Source organism: Podarcis cretensis (genome assembly GCF_951804945.1).
Source record: "Podarcis cretensis genome assembly, chromosome: 12".
NCBI lineage: Eukaryota > Metazoa > Chordata > Lepidosauria > Squamata > Lacertidae > Podarcis > Podarcis cretensis.
Genome location: NC_137181.1, coordinates 37,434,980 through 37,453,166, shown reverse-complemented (window position 1 = coordinate 37,453,166; position 18,187 = coordinate 37,434,980). Strand labels below are relative to the sequence as shown.

Genomic DNA, 18,187 nt, shown 5'->3' with positions numbered 1-18,187 from the left:
CAGACAAGCTGGTTTTATATTTGGGGAAGGAAGTGGATGGAGTATGGATGTTTGTCTTTGGCTTTTTGTATTCTGATTCTCGGCTTATTGACATAGATACCTATCTTGTTATACTTAATGGAATATACCTTTTGAAGTTCTCTGGACCTCTCTGAATGTCAGCCGCATTATCCTGACCCCACCAAAGTCAATGGGACTTTTGCGGTTGATTCTAAAAGAGTCAAGTTTTCTCTTCTCTAAAGTTCCATATGAAAGAAATAATTCAACCTACCACTTCAATTGGACTTTCATTCAATTACTTGGGAGTAATCCAATTCATATAGCAAACAACTTTTGTTTTAGCGGTTTGGGAGCTGACAACATGTAACCCCAAAATCCATACCTTCATTTGCCATGGTGTTTATCTTTCCCATAAAAGCATGGTTTCTGGTCAGACACATTTCTAGTGGTTTTCAAAGACCGTATCTCTGATTCTACAGAGATACAGGCAATTTGCATATATTGGTGCAGTAAATGACTGTCACTTGAGCATATCGTTGGTCACAGCAGACAACCTCATGTGTGAAAGAGCCAATGCTACCACTAGGTCAGGGGTAGGCAACCTAAGGCCCGTGGGCCGGATGCGGCCCAATTGCCTTCTCAATCTGGCCTGCGGACGGTTCGGGAATCAACGTGTTTTTACATGAGTAGAAGGTGTCCTTTTATTTAAAATCCATCTCTGGGTTATTTGTGGGGCATAGGAATTTGTTCATATTTTTTCCCCCAAACATAGTCTGGCCCACCACATGGTCTGAGAGACGGTGGACCGGCCCACAGCTGAAAAAAGTTGCTGACCCCTGCACTAGGCCCTGCAATGTACTAGCCCAGGCAAGGCTGATTGATGAATACTGGTTGTTGTGTGTTCAGGTGCCCCCATACTCACTTTGTTCTTTGTATGATTTGCATAGGTGAGAGTTGTGCTGGTGATAAAAGCCCCCCAGGGCAAGCTTCCTCTAAAAGAGCCCGCACGGCTTACACAAGTGCCCAGCTGGTAGAACTGGAAAAGGAGTTTCACTTCAATAGATACCTTTGCAGGCCAAGAAGGGTAGAGATGGCTAACTTGCTCAACCTCACAGAAAGACAGATCAAAATATGGTTCCAAAACCGCAGGATGAAATACAAAAAGGATCAGAAGGGCAAAGGCATGATGACCTCTTCAGGAGGACAGTCCCCCAGCAGAAGTCCTGTCCCTCCGGCTGCTGGAGGATACCTGAACTCTATGCATTCCCTAGTAAACAGTGTTCCATATGAACCCCAGTCACCGCCATCCTTCAGCAAGCCTCATCAGAACGCCTATGGCATCCCTACGTCATATCCGGCTCCTCTCAATAACTGCCCGCCTCCACAAAAAAGATATACCGGAACTGCAGCAGTGACTCCTGAATATGACCCTCATCCTCTTCAAGGGAATGGCTATGGCAATCCACATATACAGGGAAGCCCCGTCTATGTTGGGGGCAATTATGTGGACACCATGGCAAATTCTGGGCCTTCCATCTTTGGTCTGACTCACCTCCCTCATCCTTCCTCTGCCAACATGGACTACAGCGGGCCAATGGGCAACAATCATCACCATGGACCGTGTGACCCACACCCAACATATACAGACCTTACTTCTCACCATCCTTCTCAGGGAAGAATTCAGGAAGCGCCCAAACTGACCCATCTGTAATATACCATCAGTTACTTAGTGGATCATAAAAGTCCCCCAGCCTTTTTTTAAAAAAAAGAAAAAGGGAAAAAGAAGGAAAAGAAAAGAAAAATACTTTAAATTCCTCCCCCTGCCCTTTCTGTTTTGCTTCTGATTTCTTTTCTTTTGGTTAAAAAAAGAAGAAGCATTTTCTAGTTTATGTGACGTAGCAATATCTGTTGCTTGAATTGCTCCCTAGTTTCAATAGTGGATATTTATCTCCTTGAACTCTTTGCCTTGTGTTCTCCCTTTGAGAGTATACATAGGCTTTCTACTCTTAACTTCAACACTTTTATCAAAACAGGGTATATGAACAAATTTTCTATACAGATGGTTCTTAAATGTGAATTTGTTCGTACAGAATCGATCCCAACCGGGGAAGCATTTTTATTTTAATTGCACTTCTTTTAAATAGCGAGAAAGAAATAAAAAGGCGCTTGAACAGGGGCTCCCTGAGCGAACTTATTAATACGTGTACGTCTTTCAACGTGTGTATGCTGGTGAACTTTCAGATTTATTTATATTTTTTTGCAAACTTTGAATAATCTAAGTGTTTAAATTTTTTTATTTATCCCCATCTGTTCATATTTATATATATAAATATATTAAAAAAAATAAACTTCTGTACCCTGAATATTCAGGAGATATTTACCTGGTTGTATGTTAAATGACATACATAGGAAATATCATTTGGAAGGGGGGAACTTAAACTCCTTTATTTAAAAAGAAGAAGGAAAAAAAATGCAATAAAATCTGGAAAATAAACAGCAGGCCACCACAGGAACAGAAACGGGTGCCTGTTAACATCGAACTAAAGGGAAATGTGTAAACCTGAACGAGAACAACACAAAGCTAGATTTTGTTTTGAAAGTTATACATTCCTTGCTGCTCACATTCTGGAAAAAAAAAATAAAGTTTTTATTCTGAATAATACAGACTTAAGATATGATCATTTGATTTTAGAAAGGAGAAAAAAAGCGAGAGAGAAAGAGAATAAGGACTGATGCCCTTGGAGCTTTTAAATACATAAATCTCCAATATCCAACCTTCAGGTCTCCTCTGCTTCTCTGAGCTTTCAAAGCTTAGAAGACTTACACATTTTTGTCTCCCCACTCCTCAAAAAACAACAACAGTGGGGAGAATTGGAGCATTGAAAATATCCAAGATGGAAAAAGATCCGCCCTTTCCGACCATAGCTCGAGGACTGCAGTTCTCCAGACGTTTTTCATAAACGCAGCCCATAGGTAGCTGTGGCAGCTTGTTCGTTTTTTGTTGCATTCATTGTGGTCAAAGGGAAGCGGAGGAAGGGGTGGAGGTGGGGAAGAGAAACTGTGTCCCCCACGTCTGGAGCGATATGCTGTAAATCAAGCTCAGGTGGCTGCGTCGCCTCTGCAGAAGGGAATCTTCTCCTGAGGCCGCAGGATGAGCTGGGTCCCGCTTGCAGGCTGTTCTCCCTCTCGCCATGTTGGGTCCACTCTCTGCTGGAGGAAGCCAGCCGTTCCTAATGGGAGAAAAGGCTCTCCTCGCCTCCGCACTGGGGACCTTTGAGCCGATCGGCAGCTCGCTACTCCCACACTTATAAGCTCCTCTCGGGAACCAAAACGGACAATTCAGCGACTGTTTATGCTGAGTGATGGGGGAAATATTTTTTTAAAAAAAGGAAAAGGAAGGGGTGGGGATTTGGAGAAAAGAAAAAGAGGCGAAATTAAATAAACTTAAGGCTAAAAAAACGAAGACTCGTGTAGTTAGACTCATATTTGATATGGCACGAATTCAAAAGCACATTTGTTTACAGGCAAAATACAATTCATCACCCTAATAATGAAGGGACAGATTCAGCAATAATAAATCAGGCCTGTTTGCCAAGCGATCTGGCCCATCCCCGGGGTTGAAAGAGAGAGTTTGTTCCTTATGGTCTTCTCCACGAACTGAGCTGCTCAACTGCGGTCTCAGAAATTGAAGGGCTTTAATAATCTTTGCATGACTTGTTAATCGAGCGTCCTTTCCCATCCTGCACCCCCACCCACGTCTTTTCTAGATTGGGTGGGCGAGGTGAGGCAATCGAATGTAAATCTTCTATTGTGGGAGGGGGGAGGGGAAATAAAATAAATGAAATCCTTTCTTTCCGAAATACCTTTTGATATATCCATAGCAAATTGGTCTCGAAGACCCTCATGCATGGATCTGCGCTAATAAACGAGTTATAATAAATCCAAACAGTAAACAGATAATTTAAAGCTGCGGGGCTTATTTGTTGTAGCAATTGGGTTTCGGATTCTAAAAACACCGGTATACACAATAGTGCATTTAGAGGGGAACGATTCCACATTCAGCATCTGTTATGTCAATCTGAAGGAGATTGTCGCCATGTTGGTCACCTTGGTAGAAATATTATTCATCTCTTCTCTTTTTCACAGTCTTAAGAAACTTCCTGATTTCTTGTCCCAATAACATTGCTACCCCCAATATAAAAAAATAAACACAAGGCGTAGCTAACTACAATGCAAAGAAACGTAACTCTGTATTATTATTTTGCCATCCATACAAACCTTATTATAGCTTGAGTTAGACAAGTCCCATATATACTTACAGCGACGCGCTCCAGACTGCAGAAAGGCTGCACCCAGCCTTTTAAAACTCATTAATCTGTTTTTAAAGGGTCTTAGAATGGGGGGGGGACCCCAAATTGGATCTCCGGAATGCAGCATTTGGAGAAAGATGAAGCGAAAATGGATCGTGGTGGATATTCTCCTGTTCAAAATTAATTTGAGAGATGATGCCTTATATCAGTGGCGAATAGCTGACTGTTGGGTATTGAAAACCAACCTTTTAACACAATTTTCTGGGGAGGGAAAGTCAAAAAGCATATATTTTCTCCTCGTGCATTTTTTTTTTTTTTTTACCGGAAAGGGCTCACCTAAATTTTCTCCCTGCACTCCCTCGACTGTATCACATACTGTTCGGATTTCATTTAGAGAAACATAAATTTTGTTTTTGTTGTTGTTTTGGTTTTGCAGAGGGTTTTGAGTGGAGGGCATGGGGTTTTTTTGTTGCTGCCCAGCCTCTTTGTTCCAGGTGTTTTTTCTATTAGGCTGCCCACCCCAAAATGCTGGCCCTAACCCTCCCACGCCGATTTGACTCACAAAGCCTTCCTGGACCCAACTGCCCCAGCCTTCTCCCACGTTTGCCTTCCCTCCTAGCGGGTCCTCGAACAAACCCTCCCACCCATTTCACTTCTAGCACCTATATTCTATAGGGGGGGGGAGTAAAGATTTAAAAAAGAAACAAACAAAAAAACAAAACCCCAGGATCGGAGCTGTCTTTCAGGGTAATGCGAAAAAGAGCAAGATCCCCACCCTTAATACAGGAAAATAAAATCCATTTGGGGAGCAAAAAGCAGCCTCGCCGTCCTCTTTTTCCTTGTTTACTCGCATTTCTTGCTCTCTCTCTTTTCCCCCTTCTTTTCTCAGCCACATTTGATCTGGGAAAGAGCAAGAAGCTTCAAATGTGTTCTTAAAGGCCAGAAGCTGTCAAAGCGTTTGGCCCGGGAAGATTGATCGCGCGCAGGCTTCAGCGGATCTTTGTTTGGAGTAAAAGCAAGAAAATTAAAAAGAGAGAGAGAGAGAGAGGAAAGAAACCCAGCCTACATCTTCCAACAGCATGTATATTTGTAAGGCACCCTTTTCCATCCCCCCCTCCCCTCCCTCCTTCCTTCCTATCCTGTCAAAGATGCATTAAATAGCAACCCCAATCTACATTTTTTAAAAAAATGTGAACAAATTATTGCAATATCTCGGCCCCTCCCCCACCCTTCCTCAGCCCCTGATCCATATTGTGGGAGTTTGTTTGCTTGAAATAAAAAAGGGGTTTTGCTTCTTCTTCTTTTTTGCTTAAAAAAAAAATCACCTTTAAAAACATTCTCTCTCTCTCTCTTTTTTTGCTTAGTTTCACTCCACCTGAAGATGTAATGGTCAGTTTATTGTTTTAAGCGCTTCCAAGCTCTGCTCAGGATTCTGCTCTGAAATCGAACAAGGACTCGAGGTAGCGGATGGAGCACTTTCGGGCTTCACTGGAATGTATAAATATAGAAAGAGAGCTTTTCCACCCCACCCCTCTCGCCGTGCAGAAAGCCCTCATCCCCAAAAAAGGGGGGATGCGCGGCCTTATTCCTGGTTTGCTTTGAAGAAGAGGAAACCTTCGCCTCGTTCCCACCGTGTCCTTCTGAGTCTTCTTCTCTCCTCCAGCGCTGTCCACCCCTCCCCTCATTTACCTTTTTTAAAAATAATAATAATAATAGTAATTGAGGCGATTGAAGAGCTATCCTGTCCAAACTATCGGCATCGCGGAATGAATGAGCAAATCGAATAAACCGTGCGCTCCCAAACGAGATGGTAAGGGCAGGGACGGATAGTCAGTTTCACAGTCCTTAGAGCTCTTTGGTTTAATCTGCAGCCTTATTGTGGTTTTGTTTCGTTTTTTTTAATCCCTGACATTGACTTTTGACATATTTCACTGGAATCGAGAGGGGGGGAAAAATACTCGCCGGACCCCATTTTATTGGGGCTACGGAAAGAAAATGCGTCAGCTGATTCCAGTGTCGTTTGTGTGAATGCTCTGGATGTTGTTTTGTGACACCCTCCCCGTTTTTCTTCCCTCTTTTGATCGGAACCTGTGTTTACAGTCCCAGGGTCTAATGGAAATCTGTATCTCCTCTGAACCGTCCGCTTCTGTCAAGACAACTGCGGGGAGAAAGTAGCGACCCACCAGCCTGCGTGCTCTTACTCTTCCCCTAGGAGCGAAGCTGCTGGAGAAATTCCTTCGACACAATGGATGGAGGCAGGGACCGGCGGCCAATTGTTCTCCATACTGTACCCTCAGCTGAAACGGGGAGAGAATTGCGGGGGGAAAAGATGCCAGGTCGTGATCGAGGGGGAGGAAACCCCAACCTTGCCGTCCTTTGATTTTTTCTTAAGGAAGTGGTTAGTCCTCAGCACGGAGTTGGGTCCGGGTTTTGTTGGAGATGGGGGCGGGGGGAGGGGGAAAACAAACCCAAATCAAATATAAGCAAAGACTCCCTTCCTTGGCATCCCCTGGCCGGGTGGAACTTTTTTTGCTGCGGTGGAGATGTTGGGGGCCCGCGGTGTCACAACTTTGGAGATTAATGGAGGACTTCGTTAATGACTCAGGGCGTCCGATGGAGGTGCGCCCGTGATTTGTGAGGTGCAAGGCGCTTGCTTGACAGTCCCAAACAATGAGAAGGGGGAGTGTGCGGAGGGGAGGCAAGCGGGGCAAGGGAGCCTCCCCGGCCAAGCTAAGCATCAGAGGCAGCAGCAACAGCAACAGCAGCTCAGACAACCCACCCAGGCAAACACGCAAACACACACACACACACACACACACACAGACCCTCTCTCTCTCCCTCAGATATCATTTCAGATTAGGAGGCAAAAGGGGGAGAGCGAGCGAGAGAGCGCGCGGCGGAGATACCCTTTCCCCCCTTTTAAAAAGTATAAATAATGCCTTGCTGGCCCCCAATGAGGCGTTCCTTCCCGACTTTTTTGGATCAATCAAACAGACAGTGGCTTCTTTTGATTAAAGCCCAAATTGTCATTGGGCAGAGGCAATCATGTGACAGCCAATTCGGTCCAATTTCAACCTTGTCTCCATGAATTCAATAGTTTAATAGTAGCACGGTCCCCATACGGCTGTAATCAGTGAATTAGAAAAAAAACACCCCACCAGCGATCTTCTATGATATTTTTTTTCCTTTTCTCTCTCTCTCCCTCTTCCTTTCTCTCTCTCCCTCTCTCTCGGTTTTTTCCCCCCTCCCCCCTTTTCCTGGGCCTTGCTCCCCCCTCCCCCTCCCAGAAGCGCTAAATAAGAGGGAACTTTTTCTCCAAGGGGGCTGCGAGTTGAAGGCCATGAATTTCGAATTTGAGCGAGAGATTGGTTTTATCAATAGTCAGCCATCGCTCGCTGAGTGCCTGACATCTTTTCCCCCTGTCGGTGATACATTTCAAAGTTCATCAATCAAGAACTCGACGCTTTCACACTCGACACTGATTCCTCCTCCTTTTGAGCAGACCATCCCCAGCCTGAACCCAGGCAGCCACCCTCGCCACAGCAGCAGCAGCCGCCCCAAGCACAGCCCCAATGCCAGCAGCGGCAGCCCAGTGCCAGCCGGCGCCCTCCAGCCTCCGGAATACCCCTGGATGAAGGAGAAAAAAGCCTCCAAGAAAACTGCCCTGCCGCCTCCTTCGGCCTCCGCCACTGGACCAGCCTGCCTGAGCCACAAAGGTCAGTTCAAAGACTTTGCTGCACCTTCAGCCTTCCTGGGACTCAGAGATCTCTCTCTCTCTATCTCCATATAATCTCCTTTTCTCCTCTCCCACTCGCTTGGATGGGTGCCTCTCTAACTTACGGCACTCCAATCCGAGTTCGTTGGAGGTCTGGCGGGGGATCCACAGGCAGATTCCTCAGAAACCAACCCCGCCGACACCCCCAAATCCCCCCACCCCAAACAAAGTTTCTTCTTTTTCTCTCCCCTAACTTGTTTAGCGTGGGATGATTTATTTGAGTTGGAGGTGACCCTCCTCTTGTCTCGCTGTCCTAGAGTTGGGATATTTGACAGTAATGAAGAGTGATAGATTGCTCTTGCTCAGCTAAGCAGCTGATGCATTAATTATAAATTGTTGTATGGCTAATATCAAAGTTTGCTCGGGTATGGGCAGGTTGGGGAGATGGAGGCAAATCAAGTTCCTGGAGCTAAGCGAGGAGGGTGGGGGGAGAAGCAAAAGTGGGTCCAAGAGACCGGGCTCACAGGAGTGCAAACACAATGGATTTACTGCATTCATGGGCGGCCATTTTGTTGCAGTTGAAATTTTAATGCTTTAAGAGAGAAAGAAAGAGACCCCCCCAGCTCCAACTAGCTCATTTCCCCCCACCAGGCTTGTATGTTCAAAATCCTAAAATAACACATTCTCCCTCCTCTCTCTCTCTCTTCCCCCCTCTTTCATATCTCTCATTCTAATGGTGCTTGTTGTTGTCTCCTTTTAAGCAGAATCTCTGGAGATTTCCGAAAACGGGACCGGGGGCTCCAGGAGGCTGAGGACTGCTTATACCAACACGCAGCTCTTGGAGCTGGAGAAGGAATTCCATTTCAACAAGTACCTCTGCAGACCGAGGCGGGTGGAGATCGCCGCTCTCCTGGACCTGACCGAGAGGCAAGTCAAGGTGTGGTTTCAGAACAGGAGGATGAAGCACAAGAGGCAGACCCAGTGCAAGGAGAACCAGAACAGCGAAGGGAAATTCAAAGGCTTGGAGGATCCCGAGAAAGCAGAAGACGACGACGAGGAGGAGGAGGAGGAGGAAGAGGAGGAGAAATCCCTCTTCGAGCAAGCCCTCAACAATGTCTCAGGCGCGCTTTCGGAAAGGGAAGGCTACACTTTTCAGCAGAATGCACTAGCGCAACAGCAGGCTGTCACTGTCCACAATGGAGAGTCCCAAAGTTTCCCAGTTTCGCCTTTAACGAGCAATGAGAAAAATCTGAAACATTTTCAGCATCAGTCACCCACTGTTCCCAACTGCCTGTCAACAATGGCCCAGAACTGTGCAGCTGGCCTGAACAATGACAGTCCTGAGGCCCTGGAGGTGCCTTCTTTACAGGACTTCAGCGTTTTCTCCGCAGATTCCTGCCTACAGCTCTCCGACGCCGTCTCCCCCAGTCTGCCAGGGTCCCTCGACAGCCCTGTAGATATTTCAGCTGACAGCTTTGACTTTTTTACAGATACACTCACCACAATTGACTTGCAGCATCTGAATTACTGAGAAATGGCAGACCAACTTTTCTGAAAAGGGTTATTTTCCCCCTCTCCTTTTCCATTTTTGGGGGAGCGGGAGGGGGAGGGGAATGACTTGATTTAATTTCTTTCCCTTTTCCTGGTCAGTATTTTCCTGATTATTTTTTATTTTTCCTTCTCGGTGTGTTGGAGAGCTTATTTTGCCGTTTGCCTATGACATTTTTAGTTGTGTCGGGTTTTAAACCTAGTCCCATTCTAGGTCCTTCTATGAAAAGCAATATATAAGGCCTGTAAGAAAGTGATCATATCAAAATTGTATCTTCACTTTCTTTTTATTTTTGTATTACATTAGGATGCGTTGTCATAAGTATTTTTGGTAGAATAAATTCTTGTTTGCTACAAGCATTTTTCTTATCTCTTTATCTCTCTTTCTCTTTCTCTCTGCTTCATACAAGGAAGTTAATCTCCGCCCCTCCCCTAGTCCTGAAATAAAATTAAAAGAAACAACACAATTTGGTCACAACCTTCGTCCTTTTTCGTTAAAAATATATTTATTAGGGGGGAAGCCAGCGGTAAATGATGGATTTCCAAAGTTCTCAACATTCAAATAGGGGGGAGAGAAAAAATAAACCTAAAATAACTCCAAAACTTACATAAAAATATATCCCCCCTCCCTTGAATGCACATAAGACATTAGAAGCACGTTAAAATGTTTCTGTGCTATCGCAAACGATTTATTATAGTATAGGTTGAATATATCGTAACATTATATAAAAATTCTCTTCTACGTTTTAACTGATATTGTATTATAGGCAGAATATATCATATTATTGCAAGGGGAAACAAAAAGCACTACAGCAAGCCTTGCTGCATAAATGGCCAGAAATCGACAGAAGTGTATACTGGTTTCTACCATTGAACGCTATTTTTAACTATTTCTTTTGCGACCCGTGCCTTGGAAAGGGGGGGGAGGGATGGTGGTGTGGGGAACCAGAGCTGAGAAAGGAAGGCATTTGATGGATTTCCCAGCTGTCCGAAGGCCCCGAGAAAATAAACCTAAAAGAGAGGAAATCAGAGGAGAGAATTAAAACACAAGCACACGCGGTTAGGATGTATGCAATGCATATGAAAAATCGCTTTCAAATCCTGTGGCTTTCGCTAGGTCTACGGAACAAAAGCTGTTGGAGGCCATCGAGTCCTACTGGAACTGGACTAACAAGTGTAGAGTCATGAGGTCCGTTTAAAAGTGCTACCAGGCGGGGATAGCTGTGTGTATTCTCTAATCCGATTTCAATTCGGATTGTTAGCAAAATCCAGTATGCCTCTTTTCTTCTCCTTTTTTGCCCCACAGCCTATCAGTAGGTGTTAGCATACATCTTCGTGTGTATGTAGATATGCCAACGTAGATTTTTATAGCCCGCTCCTTAAGAACTTCCCCAGATCTTTGCAGGCGCGGGTTTCCTGCTTGCTCTCCTCTGCGCACGTTTGTTGTGGTCGCCGTTGGCTTCCCTGTTTTGCAAACCCCCTCTAAGTGGGGTGGCGCTGAGCTGCGTGGGTTATAGCTGGAAAGACTGGGTGCAATTCTTCCTAAAGTCATAAATCAAACGCTTTCTGTGAATGAGAATGTCATCAAAGAGATCAATTGCAGGAACACATGCACAAATAAAAATCCTCTTACGTATTTGCTCGGGCTGGGGATCCCCGTCTGAAACCATTAAGCTAGGAGGCGGTTAGTCATAATTCATTTTTATTGCTCTGTTAAAACAACAGCTTGGCTAAGCTTCAGGTGCGGCAGGGAATCCCGGGCGCTCCCCCGCTCTTTTTTTCTCTCCCCCCACCCCCTTTTTGCTAAGGGTTTGCCTGGTTTGTGACACAGAAAATTCCACTTAGCGTGCATTTCGGAACGTTTTCCTTTTATACAGAGAAGGCAGCGCTCAGGTTTGTTGTTGTTGTGTGTGTGTGTGGGGGGGGGGGGGACCTCCGGTTCAAAGAACAAAAGAAGCCTTCCATACAAATCGACTCCCCCCACAGCAGATTCTCTTCCCCACCCCCGCATATCAGAACTAGGCCGAGCCCTGCAGATATCCTCTTTCAAAACGAACAAGAGAGAAATTCGAAATATTCTTTTTCGAACGCAAAAACAAGAATGCGCCCTGGCCGCAGTAACGAAGGCCAGAGATGGGTTTGGTGACGTTCAGAACCACCAGAGGAACCGATTCAACAAAGGCGGATGCAGGGTGACGGGAGGGGGGGGGAACCGGGGGGGGGGGCAGGGCCTGCTCTGGAAAAGGCCTTCGTGGAGCTTAGGGGGCTTTTCTGTGGGCCTGCTTGCGTTTTCCAGAAGGCAGACATAGAATGGGAAATGTGGTTGCTTCGCCACACTGGGAAAGGCGTCCCCCTCCCCCGATCTCCCCGGCCGCCGCCGCCACCCCGCCCTCCATGTGTCTCCTTCTGCATTCTGGTAAAACAGAGGAATTGTGTTGGCTTCAGAATGCAAAAGCGTTGGGCCACGGAGACAATATAACAAAAGGGGAAAGAGTTCTTCTGAACAATGGCGGAGAAATGGGGGAGAAAGTGTGGAAGGGGGCAACGGAGCAGCAGGCACGGGAGGGAGGTTTCTGCTCAGAGAAAGGCGGCCAGGAAGGAGAAAGAGAGGGAGAGGATAGGGACCCAAATGAAATGACCAACTTTTCATAGGGAACAAGGCTTCCTTTAGATCTGGATTTATACCCTGTTTTCAAAGCCGGCATGCACCGACATAGTTTTTACATCTAAAGCTGTTAGGGAAATATTAAACCCCTACATGCACGTTCTTTTGTTTTACAAAACGCCTCCTCGTGAATCCACTCCTCGGGCCACGGGTTGGCCACTCATATCGATGCGATCTACTCCCAGACCGTCGTGCCTGGGCAATACGTGACTGTGCGTGCAATGGAAATCAATGGGGCTACTGGTAAAGGGAACCCTGTATCTGTCCTTCCTTCCAGTAAATTTTAGAATATATAAATATTACTCTTAAACACACACACACACACAGAGAGAGAGAGAGAGAGAGAGAGAGAGAGATAAGTCCGAGGTGTGACTACAGGGCCAAAAGGAAGTGTTTTTAAAGTCCCACTCAGAGCGAGTTTAGCTCTACCAAAGGAAAGCCAGGAAGTACGCATGAGACTTTCAAAGTCTCGCAGCCAGATTCGGAGATTCGGGGCATGTTTGTCTTAGTAAACAGTGCATGCTTATCAATATTTTGAGTGGGCCTCGCTTTTGAGAGAGGGAGAAGGAAGAAAGGGGAAGCTGGAGAACAGCCTAATCCAGATCAGCAGCATTTTAGGAATGAAAATAGTATTATAGTTTCAGAGGAACTAGGATGGTACGGAATCATACATGGTGTGTGTGTGTGTGTGTGTGTGTGTGTGTGTGTAGATAACATAGAAGCAACAGCCATTAACACACTAATAATAAATATTGGGCTGATTTCGACATTTGCAAGATGAAAGCATAAGAAGCCCGCATAGTTATTTCCGGACTCCGGCAGGCAAAGTTTGCCTTCTTTCTAGTCAGGCCTGTTTTCCTTCCTGCATTGGAGGGGGTTGGACTAGATGACCCTCAGGGTCCCTACCATTCTACGATTTCATGCTGAATTCTGTGCTGTTGAGTCCTCTCTGCTCACCTCTCCTTTTTGTGCAGATGAAGCCCCCGAGGGACCCACCACCTCCCCACCTCCAACCCAGGGGTTTTCCTCCAGGTTTAAGCTGACCCTGCCTTTCCTTTGGACAGGTCTAGCCCCACCGAAAGCCAGGCGTCTCTCCTGGCCCCACGGACTTGAGCGGAATCAGGGATTTACATCTGCGAGAAGAAAGCACTTGCGGTCCTCGCCAGGGAATCCAGAGAGGCCTCTCCCAACTCCCGGCCATTTGTTTCCCTCGGCTCCCTCTCTCCCTCCTCGGAAGGAGGGCGGCAGCCTAGTGATCAAGCGCCTGGAGGAGCGCTGTCGACCCCCTCGCCCCTTCCTCCAGACAGTCTCCTCCCCCTAACCGCTGGCCATGCCATCCAAAGGGCTGCTATTTTAAAGACTCGCATCTTTCTAGACCTCATGGTTTCAACCCGTGGACACTCCTTGGGGGTGGGGGGAGGGAGGCAAAGGTTATACGTGAGAAGCGGGGTGGGGGAGCAAAAGTGAATGGGAGGTGAGAGAGAGGAGAGGCCTGACAGTTTGCACAGGCGCCCTAGCGGCTCAGCTGCCGGCGAGAACCTGAGCAAGCTTCCCTGGCAACCTTTGTAAGCGCTTCCTTCCTCTAACCGCGCCCAGCAGCGTCGGATCGTCCGAAAAAACAGCAACCCAGTACCCAGTCGCCAGACAGGCGCACTACCGTCTCCGTTTCAGCCCAGGCTGCCGGCTCCAACTGCCCCCCCACTGATTCCCTGTTTCCAGGAGCCAACGGCGCCATTCCCGTGCGTTAAAGCCAACCACGCTGCCCGCAGCAGCAGCAACAATGGCGTTGCCTTGCAGAGAGCCTCATTTCCATGCAAATAACCGCGAGAGAGAGGCTGGACCAAGCGCATTTTAACTCTTGCCGGTTCGCGCGCGCACGCCGGGGTCTGTCTGAGGACGCATCGGCAACTGGCAGAGCTCAGCCGCCGGCCTCCTACCTCTCCCCATGCCCCCAAACCTCCCCCAGCCCCCCTGATAGCGCTCTCTCTCTCTTTCTCTCCCCACCTCTCTCTCACACACAGCAACCCCGGACTGCTGGAGACTGCCCAAGGCAGACCATAATGATCCAAGCGATCTAACTGTAGCCGAGAGGGTTCAGCCTAGCTGTGCTCTCTCCACAACAGCCCTGGAGAAAGCAGCAGCAGCAGCAGGAGCAGCTACCCAACTGGGGACGCCCTGCGCGGGTCCCTTTGCTTACCTGCCAAGCCCAGGCTGTCCCTTCGTAAATCCATGCAAGAGCAGCCCCCTCCGGCGGCGGCTCTGTGCTTGCTGCTGCTGCTGCTTCAGGCTGAGCGCCTGGGCGCGCACTGCCTCTCCGGCCCGGCTCTCAAACCCCAACGCGCTGACTGGGAACGGGGGAGGAGATGGGGGGTGTGGAGAGAGAGAGAAGGAAAGAGGGAGAGAGGGAGGTGGTGGTGGCTGCGCGTCACCTTGATGGAGGAGCGCTCGGAATTTAAATGCCACAGCCAGGGTGATCCATCACCAGGAAGGAGCAGGGCAACTTTGGCAGGAGGAGCAGCCATTGGCTGCCGCCCTCACGTGGCCGCCGTCTCACTGTACATTCATATCATTTTTCTTCTGGCCCCCATGGAGGAAGTGAGAAAGTTGGCACGGTCACCCAGGACTCCGAAGAGCCGGTCAACCGGTGATAGATGGACACTGCGAGGATGAATTCCTTCCTCGATTATCCGCCCATCCTCAACGGCGAGTCCGCCACTTGCTCACCCCGGGCTTACCACCACCACCGCCACCACCACCACCACCACCCCGACCATGGGATTACCACAACCACGTTCCAGTCCTGCGCTGTCAGTGCCAACAACTGCAACGGGGACGATCGCTTCCTCGTGGGCAGGGGGGTCCAGATCAGCCCCCATCCCCACCACCAGACTGCTACCTACCAGCACCACCCCAACCTGGGGATGTCCTACGCCCACCCGAGCTGTGGGCCCACCTACGGCGTGCAGAACTTCGGCGCGGGGGGCTACAGCCACTACCCACTCGCTCAAGAGGCAGAGATTAATGGGGGCTTCCCCCAGTGCGCTCCTGCGCTCTACTCTGGAAACGTCTCGTCGTCCGTGGTTCAGCAGCCCCAGGTTTATGCTGGGGGCCCCGTGGGCTCTGCTCAGTACATCCACCCCTCTTATGGGGACGAGCAACAGAGCCTAACCCTAACCAGTTACACCCACCCCCTGTCTCCACTTCATTCCAACCACCAGGAAGGCTGCGGTTCCCCTTCGTCGGAGACTTCTCCTCCCGCCCAGACTTTCGACTGGATGAAAGTGAAGAGAAACCCTCCCAAAACAGGTGAGTCACCTGCCTGAGCGATCACTCTGGACTTCGGGAAGTTCGGGCCCGAAGTTTTCTTCTTCTTATTATTATTTTTGTAAGGTGGACGCGGAAGATCTGCATTTAAGGTAGATGCAGATTAACATGATGGTCCCAGGTATGATGGGAACAGGTATGGTTGGGATCCTGAAGCGTACCGGTTCTCCAGAAATGGGGGGGGGGGGAGGTCGTGTTGTGATTTAGGGTTCCTATTATAACGCTCAGTTTGATGTGTTTGTGTCCCCGCTGTGGATTACAAAGCAGCCGGTGGTCAGATCTCCCCTGATCTAGGTGAGTTCAGTTGCTGTTTCACTGGACAGGCGGACACTAAGAAGTTAGCCCATGTGCATTCGCTAGGTCTTTACTTAGGAATAAGCAGGTTTCCGATTGGCCCACAAAGTTCCTTTCACTTTAAGAGCTCGTTCTCTATGGTTTGTACCTGCGCGCGCCTGCCTATTGATTCATGTCACCTATAAATCATTGCTTCGAGTTAACGCTTCTGATGTGGGTTGTTGTTGCTGTTCTTTCTTTCTTTCTTTCTTTCTTTCTTTCTTTCTTTCTTTCTTTCTTTCTTTCTTTCTCTCTCTCTCTCTCTCTCTCTCTCCTTTCTCCCTCTAGGGAAAGCTGGCGAGTACGGTTATGTTGGCCAGCCCAACACGGTCCGGACCAACTTCACCACCAAACAGCTGACGGAGCTGGAGAAGGAATTCCACTTCAACAAATACTTAACCCGGGCCCGCAGGGTGGAGATCGCCGCCTCGCTGCAGCTGAACGAGACTCAGGTCAAGATCTGGTTCCAGAACCGCAGGATGAAGCAGAAGAAGCGAGAGAAAGAGGGCTTGCTCCCCATTTCTCCGGCCACCCCAACAGGAAGCGAAGAGAAAGCGGAGGAGTCCTCGGAAAAGTCCAGCCCGTCCCCCTGTACCCCTTCGCCAGCCTCCTCTACCTCAGACACTCTGACTACCTCGAATTGAAAGACACGCTGCTCCTCATTCTCCCTCTAAGGCACAATCTAAGAGTAAATTTATTGTGTTTCGAACTTATCCCCTTGTTTATTTTCGGACTTTCACGCAATTGGCGGAGAGAGCAACCCAAACTCTCACCCTGAACGCTTTGATCTGGAGACAAGTCTCATTGATTTGAATGGAACTGTCTCATGAATTTAGCAACTTTGAGGCTGAGATCCTATAAGGCCTGCAAGCGAGCTCTCTGGAAGCCAACACGCCTGAATAGGCAGGCCACAGGACTGCGCTGTTAAATCATCCCTAAATCCCATGAAAAAATGCGGGATGGGACTTTGTGACTATTTTAAACTCAGTTGATTTCAATGGGAGCTGGCTCACGTTGTCTGGGTTGTGGCCCAGGAGTTTAGGACCTCACTCTGAGTAGCTTATTCAGTATCACTCACTGAGTCTGCCTCAGCTCCTCAGAGTTGATCTGTTTTCATCTCTAAAGACTGTATTGTGGGAACAATCAAGAGAATTTGTTAGACCAGAATCGAGTTGCCAAAGACATTGCTACCGTTTTCTCATCCAACCAAAGACCTGTCAGACCCAAATTCACGAATAGATGCACTATTGAAAGCGTTTACACGACTTCGAGAACTTTCACCACTTTAATTTAATGTCTCTTGTCTTCTCGTATGTATGAGTTTTGTTGGTTGTAAATACTTTGTCCCAGAGATTTATCTTTTTACGGATTTTCTAGAAATGTTTAGATAAGATGATGAGCTTAAACAGGGTGGTTACATTCTCAACACTGGATTCGATTTTATAGCGAAAAGTGAGGATGTCACGAACGAAAAGTTGTTCAACTCAATCAGATACCTCAAAAATCATAGGTTGCTACTATTTCTTTGAACGAGCTAGAAAAGAAAGTGGAAATTGCACTAGGTTTTTAAAAAATAAACCTTGCTTATTAGTGTCTACTCCCGCTTTAAATCCCCTCCTTCCCGAACTCTGTGCTGGATCATTCCCAACCCCCAATATTATCATTAAAAAGGGAGAGGGGAGATCCCCCCCACCCCCAGGAAACGTTCCTTAGACTTGAGGTCTTTTCAGCCCAATTCCTGAATGTGATGAATGGCCAAACGAATGTATATTTTATGTGATTCGTGGATGGAACTTGCATGATGCACAACCGCTTGGATGTACTCAGTGAAAATAACACTGAGTTCTATCAGTTGTCATTTGTGATGGAGTACTTTCTGATTTTTTTCTGTACAATCATCCAAGGTTCTGAGATTCTGTGTTTAAAAAGAAAAAAGAAAGGAAAGGAAACGAATCCAGAGCAGAATTTTACGGGTCCTACAAATCTCTGTAATAAATATATTCATATCTCAGGTTTTTACTTTGCTTCGGTATCTTTTGGAAAGCGGAGTCTGGGGTTGAGGTTAAGCTTTCTGCACCCTTTTCAGTTCCCTTGGAGTGGCTTTTGATCGGCTGCTCAGATATCCTCCTCAGATATCCCTACATCGAATTATTCACGCCCTTTGACTGCACATTATGTACAGTACCCCGAGATTATACAAAGTAGGTCTATTAATCAATAGAAAGAGAAAGATACATGTTTATCTTCTGCAATTAAGAGAAAGGCAAAGGAAGCGGAGCTATTTTCGAACCA

General features: G+C 47.4%; 3 protein-coding genes and 2 long non-coding RNA genes across 13 annotated transcripts in view; 3 read left to right on the top strand and 2 right to left on the bottom strand.

The window, feature by feature from the left end:
• HOXA3 (homeobox A3) overlaps positions 1-2,660 on the top strand; it is a 52,419-nt gene extending 49,759 nt beyond the window's left edge. For all 9 annotated transcript variants that reach the window (XM_079948058.1, XM_079948064.1, XM_079948056.1 and 6 more), the window contains one exon: positions 948-2,660. In XM_079948058.1, coding sequence (XP_079804184.1) covers positions 948-1,711 — 764 coding nt within the window. In that variant the 3' untranslated portion in view covers positions 1,712-2,660. The remainder of the gene's footprint in view (positions 1-947) is intronic.
• Positions 2,624-5,618, bottom strand: LOC307199925. The gene is made up of 2 exons (XR_013832262.1): positions 4,320-5,618; positions 2,624-3,355 (listed from the first exon to the last, which is right to left on the bottom strand). It is a non-coding gene; the product is annotated as an uncharacterized lncRNA (long non-coding RNA).
• A 21-nt stretch (positions 5,619-5,639) lies between these two features.
• Positions 5,640-9,930, top strand: HOXA2 (homeobox A2). Its single transcript, XM_079948077.1, has 3 exons — positions 5,640-6,565; positions 7,598-8,026; positions 8,790-9,930. Exons 1-3 carry the CDS (start codon positions 6,556-6,558, stop codon positions 9,554-9,556), a joined length of 1,206 nt encoding a protein of 401 aa, XP_079804203.1. The 5' UTR covers positions 5,640-6,555; the 3' UTR covers positions 9,557-9,930.
• A 127-nt stretch (positions 9,931-10,057) lies between these two features.
• On the bottom strand, positions 10,058-14,554 carry LOC307199919. The gene is made up of 2 exons (XR_013832256.1): positions 14,436-14,554; positions 10,058-11,139 (listed from the first exon to the last, which is right to left on the bottom strand). It is a non-coding gene; the product is annotated as an uncharacterized lncRNA (long non-coding RNA).
• A 335-nt stretch (positions 14,555-14,889) lies between these two features.
• Positions 14,890-17,906, top strand: HOXA1 (homeobox A1; the record flags this gene model as incomplete). The annotated part of the gene is made up of 2 exons (XM_079948085.1): positions 14,890-15,544; positions 16,184-17,906. 2 exons carry the CDS (start codon positions 14,890-14,892, stop codon positions 16,537-16,539), a joined length of 1,011 nt encoding a protein of 336 aa, XP_079804211.1. The 3' UTR covers positions 16,540-17,906.
• Between the last annotated feature and the right edge of the window lie 281 nt (positions 17,907-18,187).

Excerpts from the sequence above, each read along its gene's own strand:
- HOXA2 (XM_079948077.1), top strand. Across the intron at positions 8,027-8,789 it reads AGCCTGCCTGAGCCACAAAG|AATCTCTGGAGATTTCCGAA; the intron begins GTCAGTTCAAAG and ends CCTTTTAAGCAG.